Here is a 19,322-nt window from a genome sequence, read left to right on the forward strand (position 1 = left end):
CAATCAATAATACGCATTGTGCTTGATTCACTTACTGCATGTATAGTAGGAGACATAGTGTCAACTTCATCCTCATCTGACAAGTCAGCTATGTTTACAGAGTTGAGGTCAGCAATATCATCAATATCTTCTTCTCCTGTCAGTGTTGTGAGGGTGTTGCCTAAAGCATTCAGTCTTTTCCCAATGTTTGGATCCATATGAACATCGATACCACACATCTTCCATAATACATTCAGTGTCCAGGTTCCAGCACTACTACTTTCTGAATTTATTAAAAGAAAAAGGTATGTTTAACCAGTTAGATAAGACAGCATTTATCAGTTATGAAGAAATGTCTTTACTGTCCACTTGGGAACAACTTTGAGGAAAATCTATCCCACAGCCTTTTGCTACAACTTCGTAGCTACTAAGTTAATATTTATTCCAAAAATGAGGTACACAGACAGATCTAATGAGATATTCATCTGCATGAAAAGAATACAGACTTTTTAAAATGCCCTCCCCCCCCCCTTTTTTTTTTCTTTTAAAAGTGTCAAGTCCTTGAACAGTGAGGCTGGAGGATGATAAAGGTATAGCATGTCGGCTGAATATTGTGTCTTCCAAGGATTTTTCTAATGAGTGCCACCTTGTATCACCAAAATCTAGAACTTGTGAAAAGCAGAACTACAGAATGTTTTTTTTTCCTTATAAATGAATTAATCCTCTTTCTCGCCACTCAGAATTCCACCCAAGATAAATTTGCAGGTATAATGACTAAGATAGACAGTGTCATTTATTTTTGAAGCATGTCAGAACACAGGAGGAGTGGCTGGGAGGAGAAAGCATAGGAATAACGGGAGCTGTCTCAGGAAGCACTAACACAACACTGCTGTTACAAAGAACTATTTTACAATCAAGGAACAAACTTATACACACAAAAAACCCCACACGAATTAAAAAAAAACACAGTTATCAAAGGATTTCATTTTTCTGTTTTATGAATCCTTTATTTATATCTGAATTTAATTATTAAAAAGAGTATATTACCTGCTGCAGCTTGTCCTGTTGTCCTAGAACATACTTCATATGTACCATCTGGCACAACACCTACATATAAAGCACACACGTAGGTTAGGCAGACAGTTTGAAAGCTGCTTTAGACCAGCCTTTCCAAATTCCCCCTCAAGTTTCTTGTGCTCCATAATCAAAGCTTAAGTACAGCGAACTGCATTTTTAGTTTTAATTCCCATTGAATTACTTCATTCATATTTGGTAAAGTGATTTTACACAGTAACATCGAAGTTCATATCAACTTGAAATTTCACATGAATTCTAGAACCATCAGTCTGGCATAAATGAAAATCATCTATATTAAAACACTAAAAACTTACTGAGACCTTATGAGATCATGCAAAAGCAATACAACTAATTCTTCCAACATTTATCAGACAAAACTTAAAATTAATGCTTACAGTAAGACAGAGTCCCTTAATAAGGGAAAGCAACGTGTTTTAACAGTAATACAACCTTTTAGATTCATACTATTTTGCTTTCAAAAAGCCAAAGGTTTTTCCTTTTCTTTGTGGGGAAAGCTCGGCAGTTTAAAAAGCAGCAACAAAGGGTAAAAGGAGATTTATATCTGCAACTCTATTGTGGAGTATGAAATCTTACTTACATGCATTCATGACTAGATCTCCTCTGATTTCTGGTTTCCAGTCATCCCAACTTGTCTCAAAGCCATCAGCAAAGCGGATACAGAAGTTTTTAAAGTGACCTTTGCTAACTAAGGACTCTGAGGAGCAGGCAGTGATTAACGTGCTCTCGATGGTCAGGACTAAAGCAGAGCCAGTGTCAAGATCAGCAGTATGGTTAGACTGGAAAATAATATAGAAGAGAATTTACTCAAAATTGCAAAGTTGGATATTGACTACACACTTAATGTTTATCTTTCCCTGTGAGAAAACGGATCCCCTTCTCATTTCTTTTTGTATTTCCCTTTCTCTGCACAAAGTTTCAAAAGTATCACATCTGTTGATATAATGTCTGGAATTCCTGTTTTCTAGCAAACATGCCTACGTTGTAATCACATTAGGGCAATGGAAGTTGAGCTCATCTGGAAAAGGAAAGAAAATCCAGATTTGATCATGGACCAGATACTCAAGTGCTATGAACCATTTGACCTCCTAAGCACAAAACAGAAATTCAGGGCTTTAGCCTGTAAAAAAGAAAAGGTTGTAAGTTGATCAAATGATGATTAAAAGCAGCTTTAAGACTTGCAAGATTTTTTGGTGCTTATTTTGTTATCTACAGTGATGCAGAGCACTGAATACACCGATTGTCTGATTAATTTTCAGCTCTTTGTATATGATAGTCTATCATTTTGTTCACTGGCAAAAAAAAAAAGAAGCCCTTTTCTAAAGCTATGCTTCTTTTTATACAACATATTTATTGCAAACATACTGCTTTATATACAGCTTCATTAACCAGATTTTTTTTTAAAGAATTTACTATCATTTTTTTTTTTTAACATAAAAGCATGAAATTCCATCTGCTTTGTCTGGAGCTGCCAGATAGAAGATTAAGCATTACAATATTATGTCATTATGAGTTCTTGGTTATAGCCTCATTACTCCTGTATATTTCAACGTATTATGGCTATTCCTTTCTACGTCATTAAAATGATTCATTTCTGTTCTGGAATTATTTCCCTTTAAGATTATTCCCTGTTCAACATTGGAACAGTCTCTGAATTCAAGGTTTTCTCTTGAAGTTATATTGCACTATCTATCCTTATAACACGCCACTGTTATGTGTATTTTATTTTTTCAAACTGCTGTCAACTGGCAATGTAATGTTTCCCATTTTGTAGTTGTGAGGTTCTGATCATACTTTTACATATGAAGAGACAGACACAACTGCAGTTATTTCTAAGGCAGGATGAACAAAAGGAATATAGATTACAAAGAAGTATAAAGCTTCATACTTCCAAGAAAGCGAGGACCAGTGATTTAGCTACCTTCCTATTTATCCGAAGAAAGAATCACTATGCAGATTTGTGTGTCAAAACTGAGGAAGTGTCCTGCAACATGCTGTACTGGTTGCCCAGAAGCCTGCACAGCCTGTGAAAGGACTGCTGTGAGGCCACAAAGCATGACCCTTCAGATGCTCCACTGAGCCGCTTCTCATTAAACTTAAGACTGGAAGGGATTCCAGAAACATAATACAGTGTACATTCCCTTACAAAATGAGTTGCATTAACACACTGCACAATGCCCTGTGCGTTACTTTAACACATAAACTAGTTAACAGAACATGAAAAAATACATGGTGTATAACATATTAGAATTTCCTTGCCCTACAATACACTTCATGCCAGTGGCTACAGTTACATCTCCTTCAATAATCTAGTCTGAATTCTTAAATGAAAGCAACTGCTTGAAAAATACATATCGAGTAGTAATTCATACTATCATCCCCCATTTTGATTAAACAACAAATAGTTCATTTGAGCATTTTAAGGTTTTCTATTTTTAATCATATGAAAAAGATTAACTGAAATTTCTGATGCAAGTTTTCAAGGAAATATGAGCCACATGAACATTTCCATAGACTTTTCAAAGTGCTGTGCAGGCATATGGCATAAACGAGAATCCAGTACACGCCCCCCAAAACAGAGGCACCAACTGAAGCATGCATAACATAGTCTTGTCATAAGTTAGAACGCCATTTCCATCGTGAATGCTATCACTACTGCAATTATCAACATCCTACAACTTTTTCACTGGTGTAAGAAAAAATTACATTCATGTACAAAAAAGCCATATACCACATAATATGGGTATTTCAACAGACTCAATAGCCACATTGCTTCGGATACTTTGATTACCTGAGGTGTGTTTGTGATGGGCAGGCAAATTCCTAAGTCGTTTACAGTCAGCTGAAGAAACAGAGTCCCAAAAGCCTGCGCAGAGGTTTGCTGGATTCCAGGCAGCATGTCTACTACTTCTTTTGTGGCCATATGAATATCTTTATGCAAAGCCATTCTCTGCTCATTCCAGTTGTCATATGCAGCCTTGTAATTCAGCCAAAATAGCACAGCTTTGGGAAGAAACCAGAATGCTTGGTTGAAATTTTTTTCTTTTGTACTGCTTCTCCATTATTTTTATGCTGTGAATGCTTAACAATGGACACGAGTGCATATACACACAAATGCATACTCAGGATGTACTTAAGAGGCTCATATGGCAAAGGACAAGACCAGCAAAGTTAGTTAACGCACTAAAATACAGAAAACAGTGCTGTTCCCGGCTTCAGAAAGACTTACAAAAGCATATTCCTCCAAACCACCTGAGAACTAATCATCTCACCAAATCCAATTTTTGACATGAGGAATTTTTAATCTGTTGGCAAGCAGCAGATCTCCTATAAATATCTCAGCTAGTAGATTTCATCAAACATTTTGGTTTGGCATGAAATAAACCGAATGTTGAACAAGAGAGCCTGTTTGCAAAATAACCCACCAAAAGTAAAAATAAAATAGCTTGCTCTGTACAAAAAGAAATTTTGCAGCAATTGTCTCTTCCATACCTCTGTCAAAGGCCACAGGCTGAGCAAAAACAATTGGTCTGTTCAAAGTAATAAGGACAGCTTCTCTATCCGATGAGCCACTGATTTCTTCTCGGAGAGCATTTCTTAATCCAATTCTTGTCTTAAAATAGGCGACTTGATGAAAGTCTGAGCCAGCTTCTTCATAAACCTTAGAATGTTCAGAAATGGAGAGGAGAAGTTCATAGCAGGGAGGAGGTCAGGGAGGGGGAGAAATATTTGACAAAATGTTGAATTACAACAAGAAGTAAAAATCTCTTCTTTCCCCTGTTCTTTTTCGATCCAAATCTCCTTTGAGGATAATCAATTTCCTCCCCTTGATTTCTAATCACAGTGTTATTTTTCTTATTTATCATAAAATGTTATCTAAAATAACTATTCAGATTATTTATTGTGATACCACATCTAGATTCTAAAACTTGTATTCGTTTCTAGGCACCACAAAATATTTCTGTATCATAGAATTAGCGATTCCAGGTGATATCTACTCCATCGTTTGATCAGAAAAAAGAAAGAAAACAAAACCATCCGTCAGCTCAGTTCTGAGTTTCTAAATCATGCTAAGTCTGAACAACACATGGAAAGATGATGAGCACCAACCTGATGTTTAACAATCTGTCCTAGTGCCAGATTTAAATCCACCTGGCATTTCCCAAAGAGTTTGAGGTAGCTGCTACTTCCAGGCATCGCTTTGGTTTGAAGTCTGTTTGAGAGTTCAAGTTCTATCAATCCAGTTTCAAATCTCACAGCTCGCATCGAGGGTGTTGTAGCTGTCACTTGAATTCCCTAATGAATAAGGAAAATACAGGAGGAAATTAAAGTGTGGCTCCAAGGCAGAAAGAGAAGTGGGGGGAATAAAACAAAAAATCTTTTTCACATTGCATCTAAAAAAAAAAAAAAAAAAGACAATGATTTTTCAGAATGAAACCTCAATAAGCTATAAGATTACTGGAACCAAACTCAAGATTCTATCTTCATGCAGAATATTCTTGATTTAGTTAGCTTTCAGGTATAAACCAAACTATTCCACCATTAATAGCATCTAGAACTATTGTTTTATCATTGTAAAATTACCTTAAACTGTAGGCTCAGTGAGTAAAGAAGAATTTTTGGCTTTTCTCCATCACTTGTGCCATCATGTTCATTCCAAAGAGGTATTGGCTGCTCACCTCCTATACACAATAAATACACACATTCAGAGCTTTAACACAGAAAACACTGTAAAACAAATAGGTATTAAGAAAGTGACACTGAATTAAGTCTAATTTCAATCAGTAATTTGCTAAATTTTATAAAACCAGATATAGGTTGAAGACATGACAGACACAGGTGCAGGTTCAGCTTGTTAAACGTAGCTAATAGTACCCTACTACAAGCAGAAACAAAGAGGCATGATCCTCCCTCATCAGACTTTCTGCAGGAGGACTCAAAGCCTCTGTTAGGCAACTTGAAAAATCTCATTTTCAAAATATATTAGTGCAGGAAAAAAAAAAATACATATTTTCTAATTATTTGATAGTACAAAGTAAACGCCAACCAAATGGAAAGAGGCAGTGAAATCATATCAATATCTGTCAATAATGGAGAAGAAGGTACTCTGGCAATTTAATTTAGCACTTAATTCCTCATCCTGGAACATTTCATGCCAAGTTATATATCTCTAAGTTCAAGCAGCAATCCTGTCTTAGCTACCTCTTGAGATCTGATCTACATTCCGTCCTAGTTTACAGGAACAGGTTGTTAGTGGGAAAGGCTAAGGCCATTAATTCTCTTGAAAAATGCCAACTCTTCTAATTAGTTATTTGGTGGGAAAAACTGATAGTTAAATCATGGATTTTTAAAATGTTACATACAGTAAGTTTTTATCACCCAATATTTATCTGAGTATCTTTCCTCTCTGCAGTGAGGTTGTGAATGCCTCCTCTCTGGAAGCATTCGTGGCCATGCTGGATGGGGCTTTGAGCAACCTGGTCCAGAGGGAGATGTCCCTGCCTATAGCAGGGGGGTTAGAACGAGATGATCGTAAAGGTCGGTCCCTTCCAACCCAAACCATTCTATGATTCTCATTTTTTACCACCCTTAAATATTCTTAACTATGATCATGCAAAGCTACAATAGGAACCTGAGGGCTCTGAGAAGCAAGAGAAGTTACTATTTTTCCATATATTATCTACAAAGATGTTAGAAGCTGTTTTTGCAGTTCTCTGTTCGTTAATTAGATTGTGATCTGTGAAACTCCACCTGACATTGTTCGCACATTGCATATTATCCTTGTGTAAAAACTACCTATTGGTATTTTAGTGAAACAGAAACCATATTTAGGAAATCCACTTCAGTCTATTAGGCTAATTGGGAAGCTCAAGCTGTGTAAATTACTTTGTTATAAGTCCAAAGGACAAAGCTGTCTTTTTTCCCCATTGCTCCACATTCAGCACCCAGGCCCTCAGGTCTGGATTGCTGGCGCCTGACCACACTCCTGTTGAATTAGCACAGTACAGAAGGCAGCAGTCACATCCAAAAGAACATCAGGCTACTACTCCCAATACAAATTTATGGTCTGAAAAAGCAAAGAACCAACAAGTGGCAATAAATCTCTCACATAAAAACAGAGAAGAGACTGAATATATGAAACTGTGAAATGCTGTAAAAGATATAATATATATAATATACCTTTCCTATTTTGCTGTTTTATGCTCTTTCAAAAAAAAATAAAGAAAGAAAGAAAAAAAGAATAATGATAGCTGCTAAAGCTTTGTTCTTTCCCCATGTGTTCTCTTACTACACAACACTGATGTATTTTGCCTGGAACAAGCATAAGGTGGTATAAAACTTGTTTCTTCCTACCATTCAGCAATTCTGACATGTTCAGTTTCCTTCACTGCATCTTTTGAGGATCTGGACCTGCAGAGCTGTGTTATGTACATTCATGTGTGTGTTTGAATGTGTAAACACACACACAAACACTCCTTTCAATTATACACCACTTGCTAAAGTTACCTTTCCAATGTTTCCAATTATTAACGAATTTTTCCACTAAATAGTCACTTTATTTCTATAATAGCCTTTTCAGATAACTAGAAATGTATTAAAATTCAGCTATTTGAAATTCCACCCACTTGAATATGTATTCATGTTTGTTATTCAGTAACATCCTTTCTCCTACATCCTACAGCCTTTAAAACCTTAACTAATAAAAATCGTATTTCCTTTATTTCTCACAGTTTTGTCTACTTTTCTTTATTTTTATTATTGATTAATAAACAGTCTATATATTTTACACATTAGCTATTGCTTATATTAGTTATTGCTTTTCTTTTTACATATTCATTTGTTTATCCCATCTACCAACTCTTACTTCTGATCTAAAGAACACCAAAACATTTCTACCGTTCTTCACTTCTTTGCTTTTCTGTTCACCTCCTCATTTATTGTATAATACCCACAGTAAATACTGTGTATTTTTTTTAAACTACCAAAGGACAACTAATTGGTAAAACAAAATGTCCAGTCCATACTTTTCCCTCCAGAGTAGTCCCGTATCAGTAAAAAGTTCTGATTCTCTTTTAGATTGAGAAGATGAAGTCTCCAACAGGAAGAGCTGGAAGTGATGGGACCTATTATTAAATGCTGTGTAAATTCTGATTCGGTCTACAAACTAAAAAGCCTTTTGTCCATTAGTTTCTGTTAGAAAATAAATGTTTTGTAACTCTGACTGTGCCTAAACAGATAAACACAAATATTTCCATTGCACATTGAAATGAGACAGCACCAAGTGATTTTGGAGCTTTGGATTAATGTATGAAAACGATCATGTTTCCCTGTAAAACATCCTGTCTCTGGAGCAGCTACAAGAGTTTCCAGAGTCTCTGTTCTTACCTGAAACTCACACTCTGTTGCTTCCTTCTATGCAGTGTTAGACACAAAATGATGGTGTTTGAATTAAATTCAGAGAACTACATAATGCCGCCATCAAAGTTTAATAAAAGTTCATTTTAAGTGTTTCTGCTTACCTGAAACTTTCTGTATGACTTCATTGACTTCCTTCATGAACACTTTTTGTACAAATACTAGATGATTCAAGAGATCAGTTGTGAGATTATGTTCAAAGGAACCAACCTACAGAAATAAAAAACCCCACAACTTTAGAATAGTTGTCATACCTATGTTTTTAAAACAATATATTTTTATCTCCTAGGTATTTATAGTTTCAAGACCAATCATATCATTTTTGACATAAAAAAAACAACAGTGTGGAAACTGGTATGCAAACAGAACTTGTGAGTAGAACACTGCACAAATAAAAACTTTACACGATTTGCTGAAGTTGCATTTAGCTGCTCCTTACAGCTATGCAGCTATCTGATCATTCAAATATGTATTTTTAGATTTTAAAAAATAGGTATTCTTGCAAAACGTATAGCAATTATCTGATACAGAAGCATAAGCTATTGGTTTTAAATGACACTTGAATAATCAGCATAATATGCTTTTACTTGACTGATGAGAAGTATTAAAAAAAAAAACAAAAGGAAAGTTTCTAAGTACATCTTCCTTATTTGTTTACACAAAATAACACACTCAAAATCTTCCAAATATAGTGTCTTTGCTTAATATGTTGGCTGCTCATCAAACTAAACACTGAGAATGTTCAGTTTCTATTTCTTGCAATTACAGATGTTACATTTGGATCAACTTGTAAATTGGAGAGTTCTGGAGAAAGCAGATAATTAAGCTAAGATGAAGAACAGTTATCAAAGATGTCTATTGTTTTCAGCACCTACTTCAGCCACACAACGTAAGTAGTTCCCTTGTAGGTAATAGCCTTGTTTAGCAGGCAGTTCATCTATGCTCCATATTTGGTCTGAGTAAGTATCGTGTTCTTCCATGATATATTTGCCCGACATAGTGACAGGAGGAAGGTTGAGACTTGCAGAAGGAGGAATGGTTGACATATCAGTGGCAGAAACTTTAGAAGTGAAGCGCAATCTATGACTCGGAAGCTCAAAATTAAATCTTGTCTGGGCACCTGTTAAAGGAAAATGGGGAAAAATATCAGCTGGAAAAAGAACCATATTTACACTTAAATTTAAGAACACTTTTAGAATAAAAAAAAATCTTAAAATGTTATTGAAAGGTGTATGTCTATAGAGCTATACATATCCACCCACATGAATTTGAATTATTTTTTAAACAAAATGAAGACACGTTTAGTATTTGATGAAGCAGAGGGTCAAACTAACTCATCAGCACTGAGGTCTTATGAGAGTATTCCTGAGTAGCCTTAGCAATCAAAATTGAATTAATCAAGCAGAAACTGATTTTAACAGTGGGAGAAAGCTGTACCTATCAATGTATATATTTCTTAGTCTATTTTTGTGTTCTGCGTTTGACAATCATCTATTAAAAGCATAAATCCTCTTTATGGCCCTCTCTGATTGATTAAAAAAAAAAAGCCAGGAGCAACAGTCAAACCTCTCACAGTGACTCTACAGAAATACCCAGTTCTCTTGGTTTCTTCTGTCAAGACCACACTAGAAGGAGTAATGTTTAAAGTTTCGGAGAACTCTTACCTGTCATTCCATGACTCCGCATTCTTCCCATCTTATATTCCGCCTTTAGAGAGGGCAAGAGTGCTGCTCCAATAGCTATACCATCTATCATGGCACTGAATTTCAGAACTATAGGCTTCTTTTCTAAGCCTTCTGGCAGCTGTGGAAATTCATTTGTTTCAACAGGCGTTTGATTAATACTTGTTGGAGTCTTTTCAGAGGGCAAAGGAGTCGCGACATCTTCTTTTGTGGGCTGAGAGCTGTATACACAACAAAGATCAGAAAATACTTCTTGTCATTCTAACACAACGCACTCTCATATGCTTAAAGTAGCACCGTGCGAGAAACGGGCAGCATTCAGTCAGTGGCATGCTGATGTGCCAAACACTTACGCAGTTGATGGCTGCCTGATGAGATCTGAAATCTGCTTGGAGAGCTGGTGAGAACTGCGCACCATCATGCTGTGCAGCGTGGCAGGGTGCTGCGGAATGTTGATGCTGATGGCTCCAACTTTGACCACAGCAGCATTGTTTGTTTTCAGCCCTCTTTGGGCACTATACAAGGCTTGGGATTTGGCAATACTGCATTTCACTACAGTTCTAAGAGAAAGGGAAAACGGATTTATTTGCAAGTCTTTCAAAATAGTTAAAGCTTTATGTTAAAATGGGTTTTAAGGATTAGCTTAATCTCCTAGTATTCAGATAAGTGTTTGTTTATAAACTACATACACATTAATTTTTCATTCACTTACACACACAGATGCACTACATGCCACAGACGACTACACTATATTTAAGAAACCCACAAGGCATGCATTGCAAAAATAGCAATACCTGTTAAACTGTTATTCTTGCATAATTAAGATCATTTGAATTCACACACACTAGGCTGCACATCCAGAGACAAATTTTCACACACATAAACAAGAGCCTTCCATTTCAATTCCTTCTCAGGAATATACTTGAATCATCCTTTTCATAAGATGTCTTAGTGAAATCTGATTTCAGCATCCAAATAGGTCCATAGAAGGAACAGTCACTAAGCAATGAATACATAGAAAGCAATAAATGGGTTATCAATTAATACTGACGTTTACTAGACTTGGTAATTTGGACTGGTATGAGCCAAAACTTTATTTTAATATTAATTTAATGAGGATATGGTTCACAATGGTTATATAAGATAAACATAGAAATGCACAAGGATGACAGTTGAAGATTGTAGAATGAAATTTTGGCATATCAGAATCCACTAAGCTCTTATTAAAAAGGATGCAAGGGGAAACACATTTATGTTTCTAATTTCAGGTTCATTACTGGTGGGTTACCCAGGGAGAATTTAGTATGTAGCCAGCAAAGAGCACTACATACAGCCTCAGAGTGAAAGACAAATAGTTTGGAATATGCAGTACATTAGCTAAAACGTGCAAAAACTAATTACTCCCTAAGTAATGTTTATTCTGTGAGGCTCTAACACATTATGTTAAACACTGGTTTAAACACTAAAGCATCCCAGGTGTGGAATCAAAAAAAAAACATCATATCCCTCTGCTTATAACAAAGAAGTCCACAGCACTACTGTACAATCATGCGCCTATCTACAGTGGATTCCAGACACTTCCAGATATTCACAGTTACAGAAGAGCTACAAGAGACCTAAAGCAGTTACAGATCAAAATTTTAGAGTGGAAGCTCAGTATGAAGAAGGAAACAAATCTTAATTTGCAAGTATTTTCAGGAAGAAAACATTTATACAAACACATACTACATAAGAAAAGGGCAGATTTGACTCCATATGGCACAGAGAATGGAACTAGATGGTCTTTAAGATCCCTTCCAACGTAAGCCATTCTATGGCTCTGCGATTATTTCTCTGTTGATGTTTCCATGTTTTCTGCTCAGCTCCACCTGCTAAGCTTTCTGATTGAACTATTGCGAGGCCAATCAAGAATATATTTTTCTTCCTTCAATAATGCAAAATACTACTATGTTAACTGTTCAGGGAGTCAGGGCTTGATGGACAAGGACAGCACTCGAGGGAAGCTGCAAGATCTCTTCCTGGTGTGTACCATATAGACAGTATAATCTTAATCTAGACTTGATTAAAAGCAAAACCACTTGGAGTTGAAGTCTGTTTTGAGTTTATAATGAAATCTGAGCGCATGCTAATTCATACAACTTGAAGCACTTCCTTAATTAAAAAAAAATAAATAAATAAAAATTACACAAATACAGCTCTCATGGAAGATCTAGATAGGAAATAATATTCTCAGTGTGGACTTCCCAAGAACCAAGCAAGATTAACAGTGCATCTCTGCTTATATATTTGCGTATTTTATGTAACTAATGAACTTCACTGTCACTTGTCTATTCTACATAAAGCCTACTTCCATGGCAAAGTGGAATTCAGAACAACTGGGTGGCTATACACTTATTCTGAACAATCACTGCACACTACACATCTGCAGTTTTACAGTATGTAAGCAAACATCTATAACAGGTCTGGTTGAATACTGTTAAAATAATTAACATTTAAGTTACATCCAAGTAACTCATCCAGAAGTAACTCTATGTTACTATGTCAATTCCAAAGATGACAATTCTCCCAACTGAGTCTTGAACAAACACTTTGTCCCGCTACAGATCCGGCCATAAGGCCACCAAATGAGAGACTACTTTCACACGTAGGGAACCAGGAGACCTGAAAGGTTCACCTTCATTTGTAGCAGATGCCCAAGTAGAGTTTTAATGCAAACATTCTATGATAGCACAGCCTAGTCAGCATAGCTAGTAACCCAGCACTTAAGTAAATTAAGACAAAAAAAAGAAATGGTCCTCATTGTACTCAGATCACAACAGGTACCACCACAACAAGCACAGCAGTTTCTTACCAAGTTAAAAATGATCTATCTTTTCTGTCCTCTGCATTTATCAGCATTATTTTCACTCATTAAAATAAGCACAAGAAGCACATCTAGGGAACTTAAATCAGTCAAACCACTCTAGCATTACAGTATTGACAGTATAATGTAATATCTGCCCCTAAAACCAGACTGTTAAAAGAAAACTTACAAGTTGGGTTTTTTTGGACACATACCTGCAGGCAACATTAAAACCTTACCTAGCTATTATTAGATGTTAAACTGAAACATATTCAAGCAACATCTGCCTACACAATCACACACAACGAATGCAGCCGTTAGCTATATAACACAGTTAGTTGCAAGACTATTAAACATAATAATATGACATACAGAAACTCTTGTTTGGCTGTGCTTGTAGGAGATGTAGGAAAATCCTCCAGTCTATAGATGAAGATTGAAGAGAAAGCAAGAAAAACAAAAACAAAGCAAATAAAGAATAAACATTCATGCAAAATTAGTCAGTTAATTATTTGTAACCCACAATATGACATTTACTTTCAAAGTTAATACCTTTAAGGTTTGGGGTTTGTTAGTTTTTTCTTGTTTTTTCAAAGATTTAGTCAACCTTTTCCCCCTTTTTCCACCATTTCTGTATTAAAGTTCTGTAAGATTGTGGCATAAAAAAAGACACAAAGAACCTCAGCCATCTTCAGAAACGTTGCATGGCTGTCAGATCGTAACTTCTATTTATCCTTCTGAAATATGTTTACATATCAGGCACAATTTAGCTGTGAATATCAGTAAAATTCTCTACATTTTAAGTTCTTTACAGTATTTTCCAAACTAAGCAGGAATAAATAAATAAAAGGAAAAAAGAAAAAAGAGAGACTCAAGTCATTTATCTCCTTTTCCACAAAATTATTAATATTCTAAAACCAGATTACATACTGAGGGTTACTCAGCTAACATTCAAACTGCATGAGGGTGTTCTATGTTACGAAGAGTTGTACATTAACTGTTGATTTGCAACTCAACGAATTTCAGCTAGAAACAAAGAAAAATAATGCATGCCTTTCCTGAGTCTGTGAACCCAGCAAAAAAAATAAAACAAAATATTGTGTGGATGTTGAGGAAATCATTCAAGATGTTCATGCACAAAATGTGATTTTCTTTCTTTTCTTTTTTCGATTGTATCAATTATATAAAGAGCGGGGAATGGATACTAGAATGGTAAAAATAACATAGGAATCATGCAACAGGGGAGCTCAGAAAGGTTCCTGTTAGAGTAATGATACAGATCTCAAATAGGATAAATCAGCATTAGTAAGTTAAATATTACATATAAAATCTTGTAGACTCCATTAAATAATACAAGTTTCCAAAAACAATTAGAAGCATAATAGAAACATTAAATACTATGTAATAAAGTTTCCATGAATACATCACATCAAATAAAACTGGTGCAGAAAGGTCTGATTGTATGACTTATTTATAGGAGAGGATCTGTTCCCTATGGTTTTTCAGTAAGGTCACCCACTTACACTGTGATCCTACGATCAGTTCAGAACTTACTAACACCTGTCCTTCCAAATAGAAAGAAACAGGAGTATTTCTGTTCATAGAATTATAACTAGAACTTACATGATCGGGTGCCCTAGACTGAAACCATCTGTACACTGTAACCCTTAGCTCACTCAAAGATGTGCCTCTCATAGAAAAGCCTCCAGTCAGTGAGAACACACAATTAGCTTCAGGAGTCAAACTCAGGCCAAGTTCTGCAACAGCTGCACAGTTACCATCAGACTAACTTCATGGATTCTACCTAGAATCACATAATCAAGGCTTTCTCCATAATAAGCTACATGCCCTTAGTGTCACGCAACTGATACTGCTACTACACAGTGTTCCTTGAGATATTTTAAATCATCAAGCATCATACTTACTGAATATTTGGGGTAATTCCCTCCAGCAGGACGATATTGACACCTCCTATGTGAGCAGTGGCACATGTCTCCGTCATCTTTTGATGTAGTACATCTTTAAGAAAAAATAGCACCTAATAGCACATCATTCCATCTAATACTTCCAGGTAAGCCTACTACTTTCAAAAATGTAGAAGCAACAACATAATTAAAAGATTACAGTTTTAGTAATCACATTATACCATATCACATTTAAACTTTCACCAAAAAGGACTTTTAAAAATGAAAGGAGTAGCTTTATCTCCTGAAAGAATTTTCCTCTTAAGTCATTTTATGGAAATCTTGCTTCCTTTTAAACATCTCAGCATCCCAGTAACATTCAGTATGTTCTTCTAAAAACGGTTACTGTATCACTCTCATTCAGTCACAACGTATATCTATATATAAATAAAACATACTACAAATACATATACATTGGTATAGGTATGCACATATATACACAGTGTAAAGCCACTACTGAAATTAATTACAGCATACACTTCAGCTTATCACACCTTTCATTTTTTCTTTCAAAGTGAAACTGCCATGGATTCTCTTCAGCTCTGATTCCATCGTCAGACCACCAATATCTGCCTCCAGGTGGGTTCGATTCACCATGCCTATCCCAAAGACTATGAGAGTCACATGCTGTGGCTCCGAAGTCACCAGACTGCGCTTCCTCTGCACGTCTCTGCCATTATCCTGTTCATTCTCAAACACCACTCTGCAAGCAGGTTCAGTTGGGCTTCGAACACCTACAAAAATACTACTGAGTTACTTAAGGATAATTTAGAAGAAATCCTTAGCGTATCTGATATACTTTTGTGTTCGAAACCAAGGATAGTATGTCTTGCACATTTTTAGGCAAATCATCTGAGCCCCACTTATTCCATTTTGATAAAACTGGCATCCAAACCAAACCCAAGACACAATAGGGACAATAGTAAAACTGGTTTACCTGTTGGCCCAAAGGTTTCAGAAGACTTTTCTAAAATCCCAGTTGGATCAGAAATGAGTGAATAGAAGTTCAGTAGTTTATACATATTTTGCCAACACTCAGCAGAAGGTTCACTCTGTTCTGACACGGTAATAGAGTCAGAGTCATCCATATGAATAGTCATGTCGACCACATCTTTTGAGCCTTTCCTGGACACTTTAGAAGTTCTTCTTTCCGACCTGCCCAGGGAATTCTTGTTTCTAGACTCTTTTTTATTGTTCTCATTGTTTGCTCGTTTGTTCTTAGTGTTGTTCACTCTGTTACCTCCATTAAGACTTCCTCGAGAGCTTCGGCTAAAATCGGAGGAGCGGAAGTCTCTGTGTTTTCGGGTTTTAAAAGTAGGCGTTGGAGAGGCAGAACCAGCTGTGTATCTGCTAAGTTTGATGTCTGTTTGCGTGGCTTTGATATCGTCTACCATTGTACTGAACTGATGAATAAGACGAACCAGTGCCATATCTACGTGCTGGCTTATGGACTGGCAAGATATTGTGAAGTTACAGTGAAAAGTATTATAATAGCGTTTATTCAAGTCATGAAAAGAAAGGGCATTGGCAGAGTTATGAGGTGTGCACATGGATTTCTCCATTACAACTGCGCTAATACTGAAAGTTTCCAACATCAAAGCTGGTTTGAATTCAAGAGGAGGAAGGTTGACTGCTCCTTGTCTAGGAAAGAAAAAGTACAAGTTACACTTTATCTCTCTCTACAACTACCAAAGAGTCAAATACTTTTTATATGATAGTACAACTGATTTACTGAATTCTAACTTTCCTCTCATGGTATTGCATTCATACTATAGTTTTAAATACTGGAAATGAACCTTTGTACTTGCATATGACATAGTAACCATTCAGTTAATTGAAAACTTAGTTTGGTGTGCAATTTTTCTATCATATCCTAAAACATCACCCAAAACACTCAAGGGGAGGGGGAGAAAAGGAAAAAAGAAAAAAATCATAAATAGGCATTTACACTGAAGATAACAACCTCATTGCAGAGTGAATTACAAAACCTCCATTCAGAGCATCTCAAATTTCTCCCACAGTAATTCCTATCTACTTCCCTTCCCCGGTCTCCCATTTTCAGAAGTAGCTGAGGTTCAAATACTTGAAATTTTCAAGTTTTACATAGGAAGAGAAATATAAAATAAAAATAAAATGAGTCATATATAAAAAAAAAAACAACAAACAACAACAAAAGAACTGCTTCTTATTCTATCCAAGTGCTTTGAAATTGCACTTCACTTCTTTACAAATTAAAGTCCTAATTCCTGTTCTTTAGCCAGTATATGTATTTTCAAATATTTAACAAAATACCTTCGAGCTCGCTTGCTTTTTCTGTCCTTTGCTGTATCTGAATCAACAATATCTGCTCTGAGGCAGTCCAAAGTTCCTGAGAATGAGAGGTACTCTCCAAAGTACATTCTATAGCAGAGTGGCATTGCATCCTGAGACTGAATCCCTGTGTAACTTAGAAGAGGTTTGAAAACAACCTACGGAACAAACAACACTGATTTACTTCACATTGTCTAGATTATTTCTATATTCTCATTTCCCTACACCATCATTTGTTGATCTATCTTTACAGTAACACAGAGAAAAATAAGATTTTATTGACTTTGCCAAAAAACAGCAAAAGAAGGAAAAAAAAAATGACAAGCCTTATGAACTTTCGCGTACAAAGATTGACTACATAACAAGTTAACATTGAATACTTAGCTTTGGGAGCAAGCTTTATGCAGTACAGTTGAATATTCCCCCCCAGTAAAAATTACTCTGAAGCTCTAGGCTATCATCATAAATGCTCCAAACATTCTTTGAAATTATGAAACAATTTTCTAATCACCGTTCATAAAATTTGCTAAAGAAATCTCAGAGGTTTCTTGAACCTTTCATCCTTCCACGGGATGCATAAGATAAGCACATACGAAAATCAGGATAAAATTTTAATTACTGCAGAATTTTATTAAGTAAATAATCAGCAAACCACTCCTACCTGTGCATCCGCTAGCTGGACAGCAGGAAATCCCTGGTTACCTTCTTCCACACCTGCAATGTCATCCTGACTGGTGCTGTGCTGTGAATGTGTGCCATCCAGGGTGTTCTGGTCACTAGACAGAACTGTGTTGAAGTCTGAAGCAGAGGGTATGGTAGGAAGATTGGGTGCAACACCTGAAAAATAAATACCCTTGGAACGCTAACACCACAGCATTTTTTTTAACATGACTAACTCTATAAACTCATCAAGGTTTATAAGACATTATAAACATAGGAAGTTAGCCTCCTAATCCAGTCCATAACCTTGCAAAAATGGCATTCAGAGACATTATGATATTGTTCATCTCAAATTTGAAAAGCAGAAAATTTTTTCCTCCTTTCTCTCCTCCTTCTGAAGGCCTGTATTTCATTCTACTGGGTAGCTAATACACCTGCTTACACCACAATAGAAAGTTACTTGCCCAAATCATCCAAAACAAACAAACAAACAAAAAACATTAACCACAGTTACAGATACTTAAGTCTAGCTTTGAGTGTGCTATGAACACCTGGTTTTATTAGTGTCAATACAAGATCTTTATGGATTAACCTTTAGTCAAAGATGCTCTGCAATGCAAAATTACTAGTACCTTGAGTTTGTATTGGATTTGCTTGCTGTGAGACAGAAGTGTTCCCCAATGCATGCTCAGCCTGATTCCTCAGAACTCAACATTGCAGCACTTACCAGAGAGCCATGACTATTTGCTTTCAGAGAAGAATGATTTGGGTATATACGCATCTGAGTCAGAATCACTAAGTCTAATTTCAGGAATGTAAGTTTGTGAACAAACCTTCACAATTTCAGCAGGAAAAAAGAAATAACATAACTTTCTCTGAAAGCAAAATTGAAAGATATACTTCTACCATATAATTTGTTTTGCAGAAAACCACATTACATTTAATAGAAGGGCCACAGCAGTTAAGCAGTATGTAGAGCATAAAGATGTTTTGGGGGATCAGACTATTTGCTCAATATTAAAAACAAACAAGAAACAACTTTAAAGTTATCACCTACAATTAATAAGTTGTGATTGGAAGGTTGTTAATCAAAGAAACATTAAAATTCGGTGTTGCAGAGAATGCAAATTAAGACATATTTCAGAAAAAACAGTAAATGCAGGAAAGCCAACCCATAGTCTCATCTTAAACTCAGTTGCTACTAACAATACCTGTTGGAAGACTGTTGTGGCCAGATTTGGTGGCTGGACTTTCTTGTACTACACTCCCTCTGTTGCCAACAGCATTTGACATCCAGTTGTAAAAACTCACAGAAGATGGTTCAGACAGCAAAGGATGTTCAGATAACATATCTGTGGCCACGGTATTTCCTAT

The 19,322-nt window shown here is 36.0% G+C and overlaps 1 protein-coding gene across 13 annotated transcripts in view; it reads right to left on the reverse strand.

The window, feature by feature from the left end:
- KIAA1109 (transmembrane protein KIAA1109 homolog) overlaps positions 1–19,322 on the reverse strand; it is a 109,280-nt gene that overhangs the window by 26,397 nt on the left and 63,561 nt on the right. For 11 of the 13 annotated variants that reach the window (XM_004941216.5, XM_040699420.2, XM_015276380.4 and 8 more), the window contains exons 43-60: positions 19,160–19,318; positions 17,950–18,125; positions 17,271–17,446; positions 15,916–16,619; positions 15,473–15,712; positions 14,940–15,033; positions 13,387–13,437; positions 10,526–10,732; positions 10,155–10,393; positions 9,366–9,610; positions 8,595–8,700; positions 5,659–5,756; positions 5,185–5,370; positions 4,567–4,735; positions 3,866–4,077; positions 1,655–1,853; positions 1,027–1,086; positions 36–262 (exon numbers count right to left, since the gene is read on the reverse strand). In XM_004941216.5, the coding sequence (XP_004941273.2) occupies positions 36–262; positions 1,027–1,086; positions 1,655–1,853; positions 3,866–4,077; positions 4,567–4,735; positions 5,185–5,370; positions 5,659–5,756; positions 8,595–8,700; positions 9,366–9,610; positions 10,155–10,393; positions 10,526–10,732; positions 13,387–13,437; positions 14,940–15,033; positions 15,473–15,712; positions 15,916–16,619; positions 17,271–17,446; positions 17,950–18,125; positions 19,160–19,318 (3,548 nt within the window). The remainder of the gene's footprint in view (positions 1–35; positions 263–1,026; positions 1,087–1,654; positions 1,854–3,865; positions 4,078–4,566; positions 4,736–5,184; positions 5,371–5,658; positions 5,757–8,594; positions 8,701–9,365; positions 9,611–10,154; positions 10,394–10,525; positions 10,733–13,386; positions 13,438–14,939; positions 15,034–15,472; positions 15,713–15,915; positions 16,620–17,270; positions 17,447–17,949; positions 18,126–19,159; positions 19,319–19,322) is intronic. The other 2 variants (XM_004941213.5, XM_015276377.4) reach the window with 2 other exon arrangements.

Source organism: Gallus gallus, chromosome 4 (genome assembly GCF_016699485.2).
Source record: "Gallus gallus isolate bGalGal1 chromosome 4, bGalGal1.mat.broiler.GRCg7b, whole genome shotgun sequence".
NCBI lineage: Eukaryota > Metazoa > Chordata > Aves > Galliformes > Phasianidae > Gallus > Gallus gallus.